At 53.7% G+C, this 21,550-nt stretch overlaps 2 protein-coding genes across 8 annotated transcripts in view; both read left to right on the top strand.

The window, feature by feature from the left end:
* Positions 1 to 4,049: 4,049 nt before the first annotated feature.
* PGC (progastricsin) lies at positions 4,050 to 13,725 on the top strand. The gene is made up of 9 exons (XM_002746527.5): positions 4,050 to 4,171; positions 5,908 to 6,058; positions 6,202 to 6,319; positions 7,303 to 7,421; positions 8,173 to 8,372; positions 10,101 to 10,220; positions 10,750 to 10,897; positions 12,666 to 12,764; positions 13,433 to 13,725. Exons 1-9 carry the CDS (start codon positions 4,113 to 4,115, stop codon positions 13,583 to 13,585), a joined length of 1,167 nt encoding a protein of 388 aa, XP_002746573.2. The 5' UTR covers positions 4,050 to 4,112; the 3' UTR covers positions 13,586 to 13,725.
* Positions 13,726 to 15,807: 2,082 nt separating this feature from the next.
* TFEB (transcription factor EB) overlaps positions 15,808 to 21,550 on the top strand; it is a 52,198-nt gene continuing 46,455 nt past the window's right edge. For 2 of the 7 annotated variants that reach the window (XM_078370687.1, XM_078370686.1), the window contains exon 1: positions 15,808 to 16,064. Coding sequence is in view for 2 of the 7 variants with exons in the window: in XM_078370685.1 (XP_078226811.1) it covers positions 18,745 to 18,749 (5 nt within the window). In the remaining 5 variants the exon portion in view is untranslated. Of the gene's footprint in view, positions 16,065 to 16,953; positions 18,750 to 21,550 lie in introns of those variants that run through there. The other 5 variants (XM_078370684.1, XM_035295607.3, XM_078370685.1 and 2 more) reach the window with 4 other exon arrangements.

Here is a 21,550-nt window from a genome sequence, read left to right as displayed (position 1 = left end):
GATTCTCCTGCCTCAGTTTCCTGAGTAGCTGGGATTACAGGTGCCTGCCACCATGCCTGGTTAATTTTTGTATTTTTAGTAGAGATGGGGTTTTTACCATGTTGGCCATGCTGGTCTCCCAAAGTGCTGGGATTACAGGTGTGAGCCACTGTGCCCAGCCTAGTATGCAAATTAAAAAAAAAAAATCCCTCCATTGGTGGCTCAGGCGCGGTGGCTCACGCCTGTAATCCCAGCACATTGGGAGGCTGAGGTGGGTGGATCACGAGGTCAAGGGATTGAGACCATCCTGGCCAACATGGTGAAACCCTGTCTCTACTAAAAATACAAAAATTAGCCTGGTGTGGTGGCACGCACCTGTGGTCCCAGCTACTCGGGAGGCTGAGGCAGAAGAACCGCTTGAACCCAGGAGATGGAGGTTGCAGTGAGCTGAGATTGCACCACTGCATTCCAGCCTGGTGACAGAGCAAGACTCCATCTCAAAAAAAAAAAAAAAAAAAAAAAAAAATTTCTCCATTAAGGGACTTGGGGATTGTCATGTCATGATTGATTGAGAATGTCTGCAGGGAGCACTAGATAGGGAGGGATTCTAAGGCCATGTCTGCGCCCTGTGGGAAAGAGTGATATGATTGATTAGTGATGTCTGCCAATGGTGAAGAATGAGTAGTGACAGTGTGCATGCTATGGAGTTGCCCCCTCTTCTAGAGACATTCCCATTCCTATTGCCATTTTGTCATTTCTGTAGACCTTCTGAAAGATGAGTTTGTGATACTGAAGAGACCATGTGTAGGAAGAAACCTCTTTCAGTTAAAAGCTATAAGATTTTGGGCAAGTCACTGGGATATAAGATGGCATGAAATAAGTACCTTAAGAGAACAAAAGCAAAATTCTCCACAATCAACAATCAGTTTGAGAGTAGCTGGGCTCAACAGAGAAGATTTTGTGGCATTCGTGCTGGGTCTTGATGGATGAGGAAATTTTGCAGGTGTCTATGCTTGGGAAGGGTATTTCAGATGGAGAGCATAGCATGGATAAAGGCACGGAGGTGAGAAAGTAATAAGCATCATGGGGGAAAAGCAAAGTGCATATGCGGGTTAGTTGTAGAAGATGATTTTGGAAACGTGGGAAACTGAGAATGTCCTGAATGCCAGGATAACGAGTTTGAGTTTTATTTAGTCAGCGGTGGGCTTCTGATGAGTTTTGATGCAAGTGATGTTTAAAAGAAATAAGACTAGAAGCCCACAAGAAAAGCCTCCTTCCTGGGGCACCACCACCATGAGGGGATCTGAGGCCTTGGAATTTGACAAAATCCCCTGGGGGTGTAGGCTAGCAATCAGAGCCCTGGGACAATGGGCTGTGGGAGCTAGAACTAAGCCCCAGTGAGACAATCTCCTGAGCTCTATTGTTCAGGATTTCCTGAGCTCTGAGTCAGGCACGGAGATGCAGAAACTTTGGGCTTTGCTTTCTGGGAGCGTCTAGTCTGTGGAGAAAAAAAACATGGCCCTGGGAAACACCTGGAGACCAATCCCAGACAGTGTGAGATCCAGTACTAAGGGGAGGGCACAAGCTGGGTGTATAGCATTTAGGGGTAGAACTTGGGTGAAAGCCAGCAGGTCAGGTATCCTGGGGCTTCTGTACTCTGCTGGAGGGGTCCCTGGATGACTTCTATGGTGTCCTCGGGCACTGCCAGCCTCTGATTCTTGGAGGAGAGGCCTTGAGGGAGAGCAGAATTTGACATGTAGCAGGGAGAAAAGTGAGTTTTTCAGATATGTGGTCGGGTGGGGGGGGGGCGCGGCAGGCAGGGCAGACCACAGGCAGGAGAGGACTTGGGATGTTTGAGATTCTGAGGAAACTGACTGAGCTATCAGAAGATCAACTGGGCAGGCAGGGGCTGTAGACCCCCAGGGCCTAGCAGCCAAGCAGGGATGCCCTAGCTTGTTGCAGTTGGTCAGGGATGCTGTGAAGGGATTTGGTGTGACTTGGGTGTTTCAGGAAGGTTAGGCTGGCAGCAGCCTACCAGATAAGAAAAGGGACCCTAAAGCCCATGTTGGGGAATCTGGGTGCCTCACACGACTTAGGGGATCCCATGAGTTCTGCCATATTACAGGATTTGGCTAGATTCCAATGATCTTATAACTTTCTTTTCTTTTCTTTTCTTTTTGAGACAAAGTCTCAATCTGTCACTGAGGATGGAGTGCAGTGGCACAATTTTGGTTCACTGCAATCTCCACCTCCCAGGTTCAAGTCATTCTTCTGCCTCAGCCTCCTGAGTAGCTGGGATTATAGGTGCGCACCACCACACCCAGCTAATTTTTGTATTTTTAGTAGAGACAGGGTTTCATCATGTTGGTCAGGCTGGTCTCGAACTCCTGACCTCATGATCCGCCCACCTTGGCCTCTCAAAGTGCTAGGATTACAGGCATGAGCCACTGTACCTGGCTAATCCTTGTAACTTTTATTTATCTGCTCTTCCAAATATGCATATTCCCCTCAACTCCAGGGAAGGCACTTCCTATCTTGCCTTTCACCTCAGAGTCCAATGTACCTCTGGGGACCGCAGGGAGGAATGGGAGCTGAGTTGGCTTGCGACACCATCAGGTAGGTCTGACTTCTAGTCCTCCCTCCTCTCCCCCCTCATGAAGCTTGGGGAAGCTCCAGGGATCTGGCTGGGCAGTGGGTAGCAGTGGCCAGGGTGGAAAATCCCCCACTGGCTGGATGATATCAGTGTTTAGCAGATCTGGTCCTGGCCTTCTGCCTGGGGCCTGAGGACCTGACAAATCTGCTTGGAGCCCTGAGTGTGGGGTACAAGGTGACAGAGAGGCTATTGGCATGGGGATTTTTTTCCACTCACTCCAAAATGGAGAGCTGTCCTGGGCCAGGTGAGCAGGCACTAGGCCAGCTCCAGGTCACCTCAGGCAATGGGAAGCTGGTAGCTGGGAAGTGGGGTGGGGAGTTGGGGAGGTGGGAGGAGGGGTGAGGGCTGGGGATGAGGGATAGAGGAACTGACAAATCAGACTTGGGGGCTGCACAAGGGCTTGGGAGTGGGTCATGGGAGACATAGGCACTTTAGGAGAACTGAAGCCAGAGGTAGGGACACAGTGGGGCAGAAGAGACAACGAGGAACAGCAGCAGGGCAGAGGCCTGTCCCTCTCCATATGCCCCTGCTCCAGGCCTCTGATCCAGGCTGGTACAAGAGGCACAACCAGAAGCTGGTGTGGCTTTCTCTATGACTGTGTCCTGAGCACTTGCTAAATTATGACACGCATTTCTCCAAATGTCCTGTTTGACCTTGAAAGCTTCTGAAGCTCCTCAAATAGCAGACTTCAGCCATTGTCATCCCAGCCCCACCACCAGCACCAGCACTCCAGACACCGCCATCAGCACCACCCTCACCACCACCATCATCAGAACCAGCATCCTAGCTACTGACCTCCTGACCCCCCGACACCCCTATCTCCTCCCCTGAGGGTCTGAGGGTGCTGCCTTGAGTCAAAGCTCCAAGTACGTAACCTATAGACCAGCAGTTCTCAACGATTTTGCCCATCCAGAAGACATTTATCAGTGCCTGAAGATATTTGTGCTTGGCACAATGGGTGGACTGCTCCTGGCATGGAGTGGGTAGAGGCCAGGGATGCTGCTAAACATTCTACAGTAAGCAGGACGGGACCCAAGACAATGAGCTATTTGTTCCAAAATGTCAACAGCACTGAGGTTGAGAAACCCTGCCTATAGATCCTATCTATGTCGGCACTCTGCCTCTACCTTTTTCTGGCCCTCGTCCCCAAATGCACACATTATGCCTCTGGTCTGGGGACAAGTCGTAATCTTCGCCACTCCATCTTACAGCAACTTTCTCTCTTATCGCTTGCACCCCTGGCCTCTGATGCTTGAATTAAAAAGTCAATAAGATGAAAGTCTGTTGCGGCCACTCACAAGAAGGAAAAATACACAGAAACAGTTGATACACAAAGCAGAGGGTACACCCAGGGCAGGGATGCAGTGACTAGGCTAGATCCTGGGGGTATAAAAGAGGAAGGAGTGCCCAGGTCTTCACTCCACTGCGACTGCAGAACTCGGAGTGGCTCTTCCTCTACAGCCAGTTGGGGACCAGCATCATGAAGTGGATGGTTGTGGCCTTCGTCTGCCTCCAACTCTTGGAGGCGACTGTGGTCAAGTGAGTCTGGGACCTGACTGCTTGTACAGGGAAACTGGGTGGGAGCCTATGCCCTGCAAAGGACAGCTGCACCAGGGGACACCCTACCTGTCTTTATTCCAGGATTTCTGCTAGGGGAAGGGAAGCCTTCCTTTGCTAATGTTGGACAGGACACATGGGGGGAAGAAGACACAGCCCCTGCCTTCAGGAAACTTCCCATCAAAGGGAAAAGCCTAATCCATTCCCCTATCTGATGAGGAAAAGATAGACCCAAAACAGAGACGGTAGGGGTGACTACCGCCCAAGCAGTATATATGGCAGGTGTGGATTCTTCCTGCAGAAGGGAGCAATCCTTTCTGGATAAGGAATATCTTATCCAGAATCCTTTCTAAAAATTGCCTTAAGGCCAAAAATTTACTGGCAAAATCATCCAAGCAGAAACACCAGTAAATATAAATTTCTATACCCTGAGGGGTCAGGAGAAAACTCTGGAGTAGATGGCATGGCTCACAGGCCATCAGGAAGGCTCCCAGTCTGCCATCTTGTCTGTTATTTCTCTATCCAAGAGTACTTCCTGAGGGGTGGAGGGGTTTAGCAGAGAATTTCTGGAGAACGCAGAGTGCCCAGGAAATGGGGATTAAGCAGGAATTCTGGAGCCTAGAGCAAGGCCAGAGTGAACCCCTAGAGATTCCCAGGCAATGGCAGCAAGCAAGTCTGGGAAGAAGAGAGCCAAGGGGGGTGACTGAGCCCATAGGAAGGGGCAGAAACCGTGATTTGTAAGTTTCAATCCCAGAGCTGATCTGTGCTCCACACCACCCAGGTCAACTTCCCCATGGTCCTGGCATCCTGAGAACAAGAGTGAAGGGACCTAGGCCATGCAATTAGCAGCAGAGACAGAACTAGGACCCTATGTCCTGAGTCCCAGCCCGTGCTGTTCCCCTTGCTCCATGCTCTGTCACATCCAGCTGGGGCCAGGTGCCTGAGGGCCACCACAGGAAGGAACTCTGGGGTGAACTGTGCCACCTCTGAAATCTCTTAAAAATGTACATATCCTGGGCTGGGCATGGCGGCTCATGCCTGCAATGCCAGCACTTTGGGAGGCCGAGACAGGCAGATCACAAGGTCAGGGGTTCAAGATCAGCTTGGCCAACATAGTGAAACTCCATCTCTACAAAAAATTAACCAGGCATGGTGGCGGGTGCCTGTAATTCCAGCTACTTGGGAGGCTGAGGCAGAAGAATCGTTTGAACCCAGAAGGCAGAGGGTGCAGTGAGCCGAGATCGTGCCATTGCACTTCAGCCTGGGTGACAAGAGCGAAACTCCATCTCAAAAAAAATATTTACATATCCTGCAAAGGGTAATGCCTAAAGTCCCTATTCCTTTCCTGAGGAGGAATCTATGGTATATTTGACAGCAAAGGGTCAGGGAGTTCGGAGGACCCTTGAGATGGGATGAGGAGGGCATGCATGGGTGAAATGAATGGTTTACTGAATCTTAGAGCAAGTGCTGAAAAGAGCTTTGGAAAAAAGAGATGAAGAGGCAAATGGAGGAAGAAACACAGAGAGAGACAGAGAGAAAAAGGCTGAGAGACAGGGAGAAGGAGAGAGAAAGACACACACACACACAGACAAGGGGGAACAGAGTGGCAGGCAGGTTAAAGCATGCAGTTAGAGATGGAGAGAGAGAAAGAGAGGACTGGGAAGAGAGGGAGGAGGGCAGGCCTTCTGTAGAGTGTTCTCTACACAACCCTTCTGTAGAGTGCCCCTGAAGAAATTTAAGTCTATCCGTGAGACCATGAAGGAGAAGGGCTTGCTGTGGGAGTTCTTGAAGACCCACAAGCATGATCCTGCTCGGAAGTACCGCGTTAGTGACCTCAGCGTGTCCTACGAGCCCATGGACTACATGGATGTGAGTCTGAACCTTCCTGGGGGTAGCCTTCTCTCTGGTGTGGGCTGGAGGGAAGGGGCAGGTCCCTTCACTACTCTGCCCATGGAAAAGCCTGAGGCCCCCTGGATCCCTCTGGAACTAACAGCTTGCTCCATGGCCCCCAGGCTGCCTACTTTGGTGAGATCAGCATTGGGACTCCACCCCAGAACTTCCTGGTCCTTTTTGACACCGGCTCTTCCAACTTGTGGGTGCCCTCTGTCTACTGCCAGAGCCAGGCCTGCAGTGAGTGCTGGGCTGGGCAGAGAGGGGCGATGGGCAGGGCAAGGCACTGAGAAAGGGTTCTGGGAAGGGCCAAGTTTCCACAGGGAGCTCAGGACTGAGGGAAACTCAGTCCTGGGGAGGACCAGGAACCTGTGCAGGGCCACACAGCATACCCAAGCCACAGGAAAGATGCTGGTCCTGCAATTGGAGGGCCCCTTTGCCTTCCCTGCTGACCAATATGTATCCTTTTGCTTATGCCAGCCCCTAACCCCCAACTCCCTTTTATTCCACTCTCCCCATTCTGTTCACTCTGGGGAGTGCTATTCCATTCCATGTGACTAATTTCCAGTCCATTTCATCCCACTCCATTCTACTCCATTCTATTCTGCTCCACCCCACTATTTGCTAAGTTCTCAGTGTCTCCAAGAGGCACAACAGAATATAGGATGTGGGCTCCATACTTTAGTGGCTTTGGGAGACAGGCAGTGTTTGCCTTCTTAAGATTGCCCTGGTTCCTGCTGAAGCCTTAAGGTTTGGGTCCTACACCTCTGGCCCAAGGGGGTCCCTTGATGGCCCCACTCTATGCTATGACCAGCTTCTTGATGAGTGAAGGTGGAGGACACTTGGGAATGCCCTGGAGGGCTGGGGGAATGCTGGGAGGTGGTGCAGGCGCATTCACTCCTTCATCTGATGAGTAATTACTTGGCACTGCTATGAGCCAGGTGCTCTACTAAGGGCCAGGGACTCAGAGTTGGGTTCTCTGCAACCCTGTCCACAGGGAGGCCACAGTCCTGGGGCATCCCAAGATTCTGTAAGTCAGAAGGGGCTTTGGGACCAAGGCTGGCCAGCTCCCATGGGCCTTCCTGGGCCGGGAGCCTTGGCTGGCCACCCCTTGACTCGTTGATCAGGGGTGCTGAGGTCCTAGGATGTGAGCACAGCCTGACGAGAGGCTGAGGTGAGAGCACCGGTTGGCCTGACTCCCCATGCCCTGACTCCCCCTGCAGCCAGTCACTCCCGCTTCAACCCCAGCGCATCCTCCACCTACTCCAGCAATGGGCAGACCTTCTCTCTGCAGTATGGCAGTGGCAGCCTCACCGGCTTCTTTGGCTACGACACCCTGACTGTGAGTGGGCATGGGGAGTGGAGGCTGGGGCTGTGAGCTATAAGTAGGAGGGGACAGTTAGATGGAACCTCCTGAAACATGGTGGAATGCTGGTGTCCTTGTGTGCAGGACAGTAGGGCAGGACATGATGAACCCATTCATTCACTCTCCCAACACTCACTGGTGGCCACCATGTGCAAGGCACTGGGGAACCATTCTGAATAAGAGGGACATGGTCCTTTTCTTTAAGGAGTGTAGGACCGGCTGGGCGCAGTGGCTCATGCCTGTAATCCCAGCACTTTGGGAGGCCAAGGCTGGTGGATCACAAGGTCAGGAGTTCAAGATCAGCCTGGCCAAGGTGATGAAACCCTGTCTCTACTAAAAATTACAAAAAAATTAGCCAGGTGTGGTGGCACGTACTTGTAATCCCTGTTCCTCAGGAGGCTGAGGCAGTAGAATTGCTTGAACCCAGGATATGGAGGTTGCAGTGAGCTGAGATCATGCCACTGCACTCCAGGCTGGGTGACAGAGTGGGACTCTGTCTCAAAAAAAAAGGAGTGTAGGGCCTGGGAGTTCAGAGAAGAAGAAGGTGGGTGGGGAGGTGAGCTGTGGCAGTCAAGGAAGGCTGCTCGGGAGAGGTGGCTCCTACAACACCTGACAAAAAGAGGCAGAGGTGAGGAAGGGATGAACAGAGGTTTGATGAGTCTCTAGGGGAACCTGGGGGAGGTGAGTGAAGTCAGACTTGTCACCTCCCCTTTTGTATCCCCGTTAGGTCCAGAGCATCCAGGTCCCCAATCAGGAGTTCGGCCTGAGTGAGAATGAGCCCGGTACCAATTTCGTCTACGCACAGTTTGATGGCATCATGGGCCTGGCCTACCCTGCTCTGTCCATGGGTGGGGCCACCACAGCCATGCAGGGCATGTTGCAGGAGGGCGCCCTCACCAGCCCTGTCTTCAGCTTCTACCTCAGCAAGTGAGAAACCGGCCCACTGGTCCCCACCTCCCGGGGTGCTCCCCGGCTGCCCTGGACAACTGAGTCCCAGTGCTCAATGCTTCGGGGTTTGGAGGCATCCGGCTCCAGTCAGTCCTGTTCCAGGGTCTTCCCCCTGGGCTTCTGACTCCTCTCCCACTCACTCCACCAGACCCCGCCCCTGCACCTGTCCCTAGGCTGCTCCGGCTTTTCTTTGCATTCCACGGCTGGGCGGAATCTCTTCCACCGTGGCTGAACTTTGACCTGAGTTTTGTCACTGATCGTCAGAGCCCCTGGACAGGCCTCCTGCTGGAGAAGCGGGTGGGGCAGTTTGCTCACTTCCTTCTGACCGAATGTTTTCTACCTGTATCCCTCTTTCGCACAGGAATTCATTGCTTCATCTCCTTTTATCTATTGTTCTGGCCTGGTCCTGGAGTCTTCTGGTCCAGGTCCACCGCAGACCCCCAGCAGGTTCTTATCCTTGTCAGTCAGCACAAGCATGTACAGCCATTTAGTGAGTTGGGAAGTGGGTGGGCATGAGCAGCCTGGCACCCACTTTTCTTTTTTCTCTTTCTTTCTTCCTTTCTCTCTTTCTCCTTTCCTTCCTTCCTCTTATTTATCTATCTATCTATCTATTTATTTATTTATTTATTTATTTAAAAAAGATGGTGTTTCACCATGATGGCCAGGCTGGTCTTGAACTCCTGACCTCAGGTGATCCACCCACCTCAGCCTTCCAAAGTGCTAGGATTACAGGCGTGAGCCACTGAGACCGGCTTCCTTCCTCTTTTCTTCTTTTTTTTTTTTTTTGAGATGTAGTCTTGCTCTGTCACCCAGGCTGGAGTGTAATGGCGAAATCTCAGCTCACTGCAACCTCTGCCTCCTGGGTTTAAGTGATTCTCTTGCCTCAGCCTCTGGAGGAGCTGGGACTACAGGCATGCACCACCACACCCAGCTAATTTTTGGTATTTTTACTAGAGATAGGGGTTTCATCACATTAGCCAGGATGGTCTCGCTCTGCTGACTTTGTGATCTACCCGCCTCAGCCTCCCAAAGTGCCAGGATTACAGGCGTGAGCCACTGTGCCTGGCCCACTTTTCTTTGTTCTTCTTCAGAATTAGGCAGCCACTTTCTAGAGACAGTTAGCTTAATTGGACCAATCTGGGGAATCTGACTTTCGAGGACCTCACCCTGTTGCTAATGTTGCTAACTCCCTCTCCGCATCTGTTTATGATTCCTCTGCATGTAAACAGAGCCGCTCCACCCAGCTACACACTCCAGCTACGAGGGAAGCCTCTGGAACAAACACGGAATGTCCTTACCCCCTTCACCAAGGCCCTATCTGTCTCCAATCTTAGCAGAAAAGTAACAAGCTGGGCCTGGATGGGGCTCCCGGTGACAGGTCTACCAGAGGCAGGAAACGGAGGGGAGAGGAGAGCAGAGTATGGGGTGGGGGTCCCAACCACTAGGGCTCCCCCAGAGGTTGGCATCATTTGGGAGCCTGAGGCACTGGGAATTCCAAGGCCCAACCAGAAAGCCCCAGTCTAAAGTCCCTAAAGGGACACAGCCCTGTCCCCAGGGAATCCCGGTCTGAGGGGAGACTTAGCCCCATGCTCAGGGAGCCCGGGTCTGGAGCAGGGAAGGAGCTCTATTTCTCTGTGGAGGTGACTGCGCAGCAGGGAGGTTCTTTTCTGCGGCACTGCCTGACAGCCTTCCCTTTCTCTCCTGCAGCCAGCAGGGCTCCAGCGGGGGAGCGGTTATCTTCGGGGGTGTGGACAGCAGCCTGTACACTGGGCAGATCTACTGGGCACCTGTCACCCAGGAGCTCTACTGGCAGATTGGCATTGAGGAGTGAGTCTGTGGTGGGCCCCAGGGATGTGGCACTTCCTTGGAGTGGGCTTCCAGGAACCCCATGACCTCCCCCCCCCACTCCGGCATCTGGCACTGCTCTGGATGGGGCAGAGGACCCCTGAGGCTTACTCCTACAAAGCCACAACTGCCCTCTGCAGGAGTGACAAAGCCCAGCTTAGCGTACGGAGGGTCAGGGCTTGGGCTCCTGAGCATTAGGGACCCTGCAGTCCAACCCCCTGGGCTCACAGATTAGAACTGAGGGCGGGTTAGTGACTAATTTGCTTAGAGTCCTTACAATGAATCAATGGTCCTGGTTTTTACTGTTTTTAGAACCTTCCTTGACACTTTTAAGGGATAGGTCCCATGGCGTGATACAGGGGAATAGCTAGATTGATCTTTGCAGGGTCCTCACTTTCCTCAAGAAAGAAGCCATAGCTGTTTGTCCCGCTGTGGTGGGAAAGCCCGCCCCCTTCTCCCCTACACCCTGAACCGGGGGAGTCCTGAGGCTGCCCGTTTTCTTCCCATTCAGGTTCCTCATTGGCGGCCAGGCCTCTGGCTGGTGCTCCGAGGGCTGCCAGGCCATCGTGGACACAGGAACCTCTCTGCTCACTGTGCCCCAGCAGTACATGAGTGCTTTTCTGGAGGCCACAGGGGCCCAGGAGGATGAGTATGGACAGGTGTGACTGGCGGGCATGTTCCCTTCCCCAGGAGGCATTCATGATTTCTCCTGGCAACACAAGAATAGCCAGCTGGGTGCTGCGGCTCACACCTGTAATCCCAACACTTCGGGAGGCCAAGGCAGGCAGATTGCTTGAGCCCAGGAGTTCAAGACCAGACTGGGCAACATGGCGAAACTCTGTCTCTACAAGAGATAGAAAAATTAGCTGGGTACAGCGGCATGTGCCTGTAGTTCCAGCTACTTGGGAGGCTGAAATGGGAGGATTGTTCGAGCCCAGGAGTTGGAGGCTGCAGTGAGCTATGATCTCACCTTTGCACTCCAGCCTGGGTGACAAAGCAAGACACTGTCTCAAAAAAAAAAAAAAAAAGTCTAACTCTTGACCTCCATGCTTCTAGCTGCCCAAGGCACTGGAGGTGGGAGGACCTGGGACAACTGGGGCTGGGGGCAGGCTAGGGGCCTGGAGGCTTGTTCAGGTGGGGCCAGATGCTTGTGCTGAAGGCAAGTGGGAGTTACTATTAGGCAGGAATTTCTTCTGAGCTGCAGTCACTCAGAAGAAACAGATGAAACACTAGCTGGACTTTGGGATAAGAGCAAAATGACTGGAATGTGAGGCTGAGTATGTGAACAACCAGGGCTGACCCTTTATCCACATCTCCCTCACCTCCACAGGGCCATGCTCCCCTGCGCCTGTCTGTCCTGAGTCCAGCCAAGGGTTTATCTAATTAACCCAACTCCACTACCACTCACTTTAATTTTGGAGACCAATGGAGTGCTCATTCTGCAGATGTGTTTTTGTTTTTGTTGTTGTTTTGAGACAGAGTCTCTGTCACCCTGGCTGGAGCGCAGTAACACAATCTCGGTTTGCTACAAGCTCCTCCTCCTGGGCTTAAGCAATCCTCCCACTTCAGCCTCCTGAGTAGCTGGGACTACAGGCATGTGCCATCATGCCCAACTAATTTTTGTATTTTTGGTGGTAGCGGGGTTTTGCCATGTCACCCAGGCTGGTCTCAAACTCCCGGATTCAAGCGATCTGCCTGCTTTGGCCTCCCAAAGTATTGGGATTACAGGCATGAGCCACCGTGCCTGGCCAGATCTTGTTTTAAAAGGCCACTTGCAGGCCAGGTGTCATGGCTCATGCCTATAATCCTAGCACTTTGGGAAGTCAAGATGGGTGGACTGCTTCAGGCTAGAAGTTCAAGACCAACCTGACCAACATGGTGAGACCTCATCTCTATTAAAAAAAAAAATATATATATATATATATATATGTATGTGTGTATATATATGTGTGTTTATATGTATGTGTATGTATATATACACACACATATATATATATGTGGACACTTGCAGAGAATGAACAGAGGTTGTGCGTATGTATATATATGTGTGTATACATGTGTGTATGTATGCGTGTGTGTATATATATAGCCATTTATATATATATATATTTATGTGTATGTACACACACACACATATATGGGCACTTGCAGAGAAAGAGCAGAGATTCAAGCTCTAATATGGGAAACTGAGGCAAGAGGAGTGGGGAGGCTTTGGGATCTCTCCAAATCACACCCACTCTATGAGTCCATGGTGTAATGCCAGCATGACCTATACAGGACTTTCCCTGGGAGTTGCATTCTCTAGCCCAAAAACAGGCTTGGGGCTTGGGTCCAGGGCTCAGGCCTGGAATCCAGGGGCTGAGATGATGGGGCTGGTGGGTGTTATCAGGGGGAAGACGAGCCAACAGGGACCTATTCCTCTTGCAGTTTCTCGTGAACTGTGACAGCATCCAGAATCTGCCCACCTTGACCTTCATCATCAATGGTGTGGAGTTCCCTCTGCCGCCCTCCTCCTACATCCTCAGTGTAAGTCCTGGTCCCTGCAGGCTGAGCCACCATGATTGGGGGTGGGAGTAAGGGCCGGGGAGCTGGAAATGCTGGGTCTCCTGCCTTGTACCATTTTCCAACTCCATGCATTGATTCTAAATCCCTTTCTCTGGAACAAGGCTATGAAATAGAAGATTGTCGTCTACGATCAATGACTATTCTAGTGGGGAGAGGCACTGGGCTCTTTTCTGGGCACTTACTAGAGCAGATCACTGTGCAAAGCACTTTGCCTCATGATTCCACTTAATTGTCACAGTATTTGATGAGGAAGATACTCATTGGAGATTGGGAGAGGCTGAGTAACCGACTCAAGGGGACACAGCTGAGGTTTGAATCCAAGTTAGTTTGGCTCCAAGGTTGAACCACCAGGCTGATCTGCTCCAAGTTGGGAGCAGAAGGGAGGTCTGTGGGAAGAGAAGTTTCCCGCCTTGGGTAGAGGAGGCTCTGCTGAGGACCACCACAGCCTGAATGTACCTATTCCAGAAATCCTCCCAGCAGCTCTGCTCTGGTAGCTCAGTTGGCTATGAGCCCTCAAGGCAGAGACCCTGGCTCCCTCAGCTCTGCACTTATGCTCCCAGACTGGGGCTCAGAGCTGAGCAGGGCATGTGTGAACAAATGAATGAGTGCTGCCTTTCTGTGTTGAGCAGAACAATGGCTACTGCACTGTGGGAGTCGAGCCCACCTACCTGTCCTCCCAGAACAGCCAGCCCCTGTGGATCCTCGGGGATGTCTTCCTCAGGTCCTACTATTCCGTCTTCGACTTGGGCAACAACAGGGTGGGCTTTGCCACTGCCGCCTAGACATGTTGCCTGGATGCAGGGGCTCCTTCTTCCTCTTGACCCTGCAACCCTCTGGGGTATTGTCTCTGTCTCTCCACTATAGATTCAGCCTTCCTTTTCTGGACTCTGGACTTTCTCTAATAATAAATAGTTCTTCTTTATGTTGGTCATCCTGTTGTTTTTGGAAGGGAGTTTTCTCTGAGGGGCTAGGAAGTTTCCTGGTGGGTCACAGTGATTCTAAGAGAAATGGGACCTAAGGCAGGGCTTGGGATGGGCTCTGTAACCCTCAGAGTTTCAAGTTCACACTTTTCCCCTGGAAAGGGAAGACAGTAGTAGCACCATCATGGGTGGGTGGATGGCAGGGGTAGAGTGTTCTTGTGTGGTGGGCAAAGAGGCCCCACTCTAACAACCTAAAATGCTCTGCTGGCCAGGCACAGTGGCTCATGCCTGTAATCACAGCACTTTGGGAGGCCAAGGCGGGTGGATCACTTGAGGTCAGGAGTTTGGGACCAGCCCAACATGGTGAAACCCCATCTCTACTAAAATTACACCTGGCTAGGTGTGGTAGCACACACCTGTAATCCCAGCTACTAGGGAGGCTGAGGCAGAAGAATCATGTGAACCTGGGAGGTGGAGGTTGCAGTGAGCCCGAGATTGCACCATTGCACTCCAGCCTGGGCAACAAGAATGAAATTCTGTCTCAAAAAAAAAAAAAAAAATTAAACAAATAAAACAAAATGCTCTCTGACCTGATTTACCGAACTACCGCCAGAACTGCCCCAGTGACACTGGGACTCATATGTATGTCTACTAGCAGTGTGATTAGTGATCTAACACCCGCTAGAACTAGATGATCAAGTTTGGAGTAGAAGTTTCTGAGAAATTCTAGGTGCCTATGTGCACCTGTAACAGTCATGGGGTTCTTTATGGAGGAGGATGATGCTGCCAGAAACTATTTCTTGGGGGGCTTCAGAAGGCCAGGGCGGTTAGGCTGATTGTTGTTGTTGTTGTTTTGAGACGATGTCTTGCTCTGTCGCCCAGCTGGAGTGCAGTGGCACGATCTCGGCTCACTGCAACCTCCGCCTATTGGGTTCAGGTGATTCTCCTGCCTCAGCCTCCCGAGTAGCTGGGACTACAGGCGCACGCCACCACGCCCGGCTAATTTTTTTGTATTTTAGTAGAGACGGGGTTTCACCATGTTGGCCAGGATAGTCTCGATCTCCTGACCTCGTGATCTGCCCGTCTTGGCTTCCCAAAGTGCTGGGATTACAGGCGTGAGCCACCGCACCCAGACAGGCTGACTGTATTTTTACCCAGACCCCTATGTCCCAGGATGTATTTGAAGAGCTGCCTCTCAGCTGTGGACAAGAGGGAGAGGTAGTTGAGTCACACAGAAATTGAGCCTACGTGCTCTAACCAACTCAGCAAGGGATCTCGTCCCTTTGGACGTCATCGCTGTTCTTCTCAGGAGCCTCCTAGCAAAAGATCCAGAAACTAGGAGCGACATGGTTTGTGGAAAAGGAGAAGGAGGAAGAAAAAGAGAAGGGAAAGGAGAAGGAAAGCGGGGGAGGGGCCGGGGGAGGAGACTGGGGAAAAGGGGCGGGGAAGAGGAGAAAGTAGAGAATGATGCCTCCTCACCTTGTTAACTTCCAACAAGGGAAGGTGACATGAAAGAAGATCAGACAATTTCTGTCCAGGAACATGACAGCAAGCTGCAGCTGGTGAGTGGGGCATGGATGTAGAACCCATAATTGGGGCAGTCTGCCTTCTACGGTCATATTTTACCTTGTCCTTCACCAGGCTCACCCCGGCCTTGCCCCTTATGATCAGGGGCAGGGATAAAAGCGCAAGATCCAGGTCCTGCACCCCACTCCTGGAGAGAAACTGGAATTTGCCACGAGTGGAGTTTCTATGGCAACAGTATACCATCTGGGACCCTGTATCTTTCTTAGACTGCCAAAGGACAGCTGGCTGTAGGTTACTTCTAGGGGGTCGGACAGGCAACAGAATGTATCGTAGTGAGCCCTGATTTGGGACATTACTGAGAGGAGAAAGAAAACTTGTAAAGGGGTAGAAGTGGAACAAGAGCCTCTTTGTAAGCCTTGGCCGGCTGAGCGGGACTACAAATCCCGGCGTACCCAGCAGGACTGCAGGGAGGACTACGCTTCCCAGTGGGCGCCGCGGCAGAGCGGCTGGGAGGCGGGGCGGGTGCTGCCCTCTGCCGGGCGCGGAGGGAAGTGGGCGCGGAGTGACAGCCGAGCCCCGGCGCCGGGCGCGGGGCTCGGTGACAGCGGAGGCGGCGGCCCGGGCGGGACGCAGGGAGCGACCGCGGCGCCGTCGGCGGCGGGAAGGGCGGACGGGGCGGGCATCCCTGGTGGCGTGGGGCCGGAGCAGCCAGGGAGCAGGTTGCGGGCACTGCTCGTGGGCCAGGCACCCGAACTTGAGACAAGTTGCCGGAGCCGCGGGGCGCGGGCGCGGACAGATTGACCTTCAGAGCGAGGTGAGCGGGGCCGGGGGGCGAGGGGCGCGAGGAGGGTCCGGGACCCACGACCCACGTTCCCTGGCCCCTATCCAGTGGGTCCCGGAGACAGGTGGGCGGGTGGGGGATGCCCGCAGGAGAGGGGAGCGGGACGGGGCGCGCCGCCACCCACCCCGCGGTTCGTCCGCGCCCGGGCGCCCAGCGCATGGCCCGAGCTGCGCTGCCGGCCAAGCCGGGACCCCCTCGGCCCCTCCCTTGAGCCGCGGGCCGGGGGCGGCTGCTCCGCGACCTTATGTAACCGGGCGGGAGGGGCCGGGCGGGCACGGGCCTTCCCGGCCCGGAGCTGGGAGTCGAAGGGGCGGGAGGCGTGGGAGTGAGCTTGCAAGAAGTTTGAGGGACGCCCAGGCCCCGCGCCCACTTCCCCTCCACCGGACGCGGCCCAGGCCCGCGAGGCAGGAGAGGGGGTCGGAGGTAGGGGAGGTGTGCGGGGGCCGAGTCTGGCCAGGCCAGCGGGGGGAGTGGGAGGGCCGGAGCGGCGCCACGCCCCGGGGGCTGGACTGCTAGGGGGGCGGGTGGAAGTACCATCTCTCCCTCCCTCCTCCTCCCTTCCTCCAGCTCCATCTCTGGAAGAAGCCGCCCCTGGCCCTGTCCCTTCGAGTCCCTCCCTGGGCAGTCTCTTTCTCCCCGTGCGTTATTCCATGACCCTGGGGAACACCAACCCCGGAGCGCTCCCTCCGTGCGCCCCGGTGTCTGCCTCCCTCCGGAGCGCCCAGCCGCTGGGCTGCCCCACGAGTTTCCTCCTCCCCCGTCTCGGTCCCGAATCCCGGAAAACACGCCCCCTTCCCCCGATCCCCCGAGTCCGCGCCGCCCACCCCCGGGTTGTTCCAACCAGCTCTGGCCCTGCGCGTCCACTCGCCTCCTGGAAGGGAGCGGTCAGATGCCAGCTCGGCCCCCACCGCTCGCCCCCTCCCCGCGCGGGGTTCCGGCTTCACGCACGGCTGCCCCGAACTGCTCCGGGCTGCGAGAGCAGGTTTGCGCCGCAGCCGCCTGGCGCGCCCCAGCCCCGAGCCCCGGGGGAGGAAGAGAGGGCGCCCGGGCGGGACTCGTCTGCGGGAACCCTGTTGAGTCCAGGCCTCCGCCCTCTGCCAGCCCCTGGCCGCTGCGCCTTCCCCCGAACCCCTCACAGCTCCAGCCTTGGTTCTCTCCCCTGTCTGTTCTGGGGACCGTTGAGCGTGGAGTTTCTGCACTCTACTCGAGCGCAGTTTTTGGCCTAGCGCTTGCTGGCAAAGTGCAGGTTAATTACTGCTGCCTAGCTCCCATCCTCTGCCTTTCCCACATCCCGAGTGAGGGGTTGCTTCATCCCTCAGGGAAAGGGACGAGACCGGTGCAGGCTCCCAGTGATACCTCTGGGGTGTGGCCTCAGGTCCCTGCACACGCCCTGGCCGAGATTCCATTGGCCCAGACCTGGTACTCCTGGGCACCTGGGGATGACGTGGGTGGCTGGTCTCTGGGTTCCTCCTGGGTGGCCAGATGCGGATGCAGCTGGGTTAGAACGCAGTACTTGGTGTCCCAACTGGGAGATAGCCCTCAGGCCTCCCCTCAGGGAGGGGAGGGACAGCCAGCAATAATTCCTGGCCTGCCAGCAGAGGCAGAGGAAGGGGAAGGGTCAGCTGCCCTGAGGTCCCTGCCTGCTAACCTGATGGTATGTTTTCACCATGCCGGTGTCCTTAGCCCCAGGACCATGAGCAACTTGCCTGGCTCCCTTCTTTCCCTCTGCCTCCTGGCCGCCGGGCCCAGAGATCTGGGAGCCAGAGGGTGTCAATGAAGGGCAGGGCTGTTTGGGTGACTCCATGCTCTGCTCCTCCCTGAGGGAAGCCAGTGCTGCTTACCGTTTACAAGGCCGGTTACAGCTGCAGGCCTCAACTCAGTTCCAAAAGGCAGAGCCAAATGGGGACCCAGGTATCTTGGTTCTGGGTCCCCTGGAAGGAGTTCAGGGGATAGGGCAGGGGACACCTTAGCACTGAACTCAGAGAGAGCCAGCTGGGCTTTTGCGGGCTAATGGCCTGGTGACTTACAGTTAGAGGTGGGCAGGGAGTGGGCCAGGGCAGGCAGGAGCCCTTCCAGAGTCCCACGCGCACTGCCACAGGCCTACTTGGCCTGTTTCTGGAAAGCAGGGAAGTAGGTGGAAGGGGACGCCTACCCCTCAAGCCTGGCTGCCCTTTGAGGGTCTAGCTTCTGGCCCTGAGCCCTCCTGGGGCTCTGTTTATGGCTGTAATTGCATCATCAGCCAGAGTTTATAGAGTTACTTAGCACCTGCCCCCACAGGGAGTGGCCCAGCCACCCCCTGGCTTCTGTCTCTTCCTTTTCAAAGTCAACTCGGTTTCTCCCGGCAACAGGGGTTTCCCCAACCACAGCTGTCATGAAAACCAGGTTGGGCCTTTGTCCTGGGGATGGAGGGCAGTCAGCACTTGGGGCCCGGCTTGGGGCTGCCCTGGAGATGACCATGGAAATTGGGCTGGCCTCCTCTGGTCGGAAGGAGGGAGTTGACGGTTCTCAGAGCTGTCAGAAATGCCCGCATCCCAGGATGCTGTGAACATGTATGCATGCATGTGCTGTGTGGATCCTCACCTGAGAGGCGGGAGATGAAAACACACTCACCTCACAGGCTGCTGTGAGGACTAAGGGGGCGGCAGTGCCCGCTATGTGGTGAGTACATGAGGTTGCTTTCTGGGTTGGTGTGAGGTTTGAGTAATGGTTGTGAATTTGTGTGTGTGGTTAAGTGTCTAGGAATATGGGTATAGATGAATTGTGAATGTGTGTCTATAAGAATGTAACAGTAAAACAGGATTATATTCATAGACTATTCAGGTCCTCTCTTATGGTATTATATTATAATAACAATATTATAATAAGATTTATTATACAATAGTTGCCAACATTTATTGTGTGTTTACTCTTTGGAGTGAGGTGGGAATTACTGTTTGCATTACACTTGCTCAGAGAAGTTAAGCAAGTTACTTAAAATCACACAGCCTAGAAGTGACAGGATTGGGATTTTAACCCAGGTCCAGTTGACTCCAAAGTCTGTGTTCTCAGTCCCTAAAGAAAACCACTTCTTCAAAGGGTTTCCTAGGAGTTCTCTCTTGAAAGATGGGGGTGTGGTGGTCTGGAGATCTTCTTTTCTCTATCCAGAGTTTCCTGCTCTAAGAAGGGTGGGTCTTTGGGAGGCCTAGGTGGGAAGATCACTGGAGTCCAGGAGTTCGAGACCAGCCAGAGTAACATAGTGAAACCTGGATTCAATTGAAAAAAGAATTTGTATGAAAAAAAAAAAAAAAAAAAGCAGGGTATGAACTTGCTGAGGCCTCTGTTCTAGCACCATACCTGTTTCCTGGCCTTTCTTCTGAGCTGCCAGCATGAGTGACCAAAGGACCCCCAGCTGGAACCTGCCCTGACTGGCCAGGGTGGGAGACCTCGTGGGCTTTTTTGGAAGCCCCAGACGCCCAGGAAGGGAGGAGGCTTCCTTACTGACGACTCTGTGTCACGCAGCCCTCAGCAGGCACTTGTTTAATCAGATGTGCAGAAGAGGCTGTGGGGACCACTGGGTGAGAATGGGACGGCAGTGGAAGTCATAAGAGCCCTGGACCAGGAGCTGAGAGACCTCACTCTGCCTCTGACTGGTTGCGTGACTGGGCCTGTCTCTGCTCTGTTCAGCCTCAGTTTCCCTATCTGTGAATCTGGATCATCTGTGGGATTCTCTCCAAAGCGAACCTTTTACAAATCTTTGCCAAAGACACTGGGGAGGACAAGACTTCAGAAAGGAAGGGGTGAGGGGGGTGGGTTGTTGGGGGTGTTTGGGAGATGCTGCAGTCTGCAGGATTGAGCTTTAGCTAAAGACGGGTCCCAGTGGAGCAACCAGGCAGTTTTTCTTGGGACAGCCATTGCCACCATATAGTGAGCACTAGGCCAGTGTCACCTGGTCAGGGGGTTGTTGAGAGCATGGGCTCTGGGGCCAGGCTATGTGGCTTGGAGTCCCAGTTCTGCCACTTACCACTGCTTGAGCCTCGGCAACCTTCTTAACCCCAGTGTGCCTCAGTTTCCACACCTAAAAAGTGGGGAGTCTTACAGCAGCACCCACTTACTAGTGCTGTAGTGAGGACTGAGTATGCTGGTGCTGATGAACATGTGGTACTTAGAATAGCGCCTAATGAACTCTTATGGCTCAGTGAGTTATTTCTCATTCTTAAGTGAGGAAATAGAGGCATGCAGAGCTCTAGGGAAGGAATAGAGACCTATGGGTTGCAAACAGGCCTCCATATGTGTCTAACATCCTCTGATGTGATGCTTTACGTGGGGCTTCACACCACTCTCTGTCCCGCCACACCAACCTTCTCTCCTCATTGAACAAGAGGGTGCAGGGGGCTTGGCAATGCCTGCAGCGTCGGTACCACCCCTGCCCTGCCCTTTGGGTTTCCCTGGGTATCAACTGGCCTGGCCACTGACCGCGCACTCCTAGCTGTGGCTGTCCCCTGCCCTCCTACTGTCTGTGCCTCCTCCATTCTGTACCAGAGATACAGATCCCCTTGGCTGTGATGTCAATGAGGGCAGAGATAAAATCGCAGTGATAGGGTAGGATCTGGTTCTTATCATGCCCACAGGAAATGCTTTGCTGTGGAGTGGCAAACTAGTGGGTGAGAGCAGAGGGCAGCCAAGAGGAGCAGAGGCAACGGGCAGGGTCGTCACTGGCTTTCTTTCCTGGCTCTTAAGTGTGGGCTTAAGGAGGAGAAATGAGGTCTGGCCACCCGTCCTTTGTCCAGCTTTCTTATGGGGATAGCCACCTGGCCCCGTGAGTTCTAGCACCTGCTTGCTGGCCATGCAGGCCACCTGGTCGTCTCTTATGCATACAGTGGTGGTCCCAAAGTAAGATGTGGTGCCCTAGGGAGTAATCCAGGAATTCCAGCAGACAATCCATCCAGAAACCCATGGCTCATATTCCCTCCTCTTAGCCCTTCCTTGCTCCTTCCATGTAAGCAAATCTTTCTCTCCATCAGGGCACACCTTTCCGAGAGACTAGGGGGCTGTTCCACCTTATTGCAGCCTGGCAGGATATTATGATCACCTGCAGAGTTCTTAGACAGCACCACTGCATCTGAATCTCTTGGGGAGGGGCCTAGGCAGCATTGTTTGTTTGTTTATTTATTTATTTATTTTCTGGGATGATTCCAATGTCCTTTTTCTCGGGCAGTGGTTCTCAAATTTGGGCATGCATGAGAACTCCCTGGAGGAATTGTTTAAACACAGATGCTGGGTCCCTGCCGGTGTTTCTGCAAATTCCATGCAGTCTAGAATTTGAATTTCTGACAGTTCATCACCTCTGGTGATGCTAATGCTGCTGGTCCCCAGAGCACACTTGGAAAACCACCGCTGTTAGGGCCTGCCCCTTTGCAGCTACCCAGGTGAGAGCCGCCCATCTCCGGGGTTCTGTGCCTCTGACTTTGGGCCTGGTAGGC

The sequence above is a fragment of the Callithrix jacchus genome, chromosome 4, assembly GCF_049354715.1.
Source record: "Callithrix jacchus isolate 240 chromosome 4, calJac240_pri, whole genome shotgun sequence".
NCBI classification, from domain to species: Eukaryota; Metazoa; Chordata; class Mammalia; order Primates; family Cebidae; genus Callithrix; species Callithrix jacchus.
Note: the sequence above shows the minus strand (reverse complement) of the source record. Positions and strands in the feature narration are given on the sequence as shown.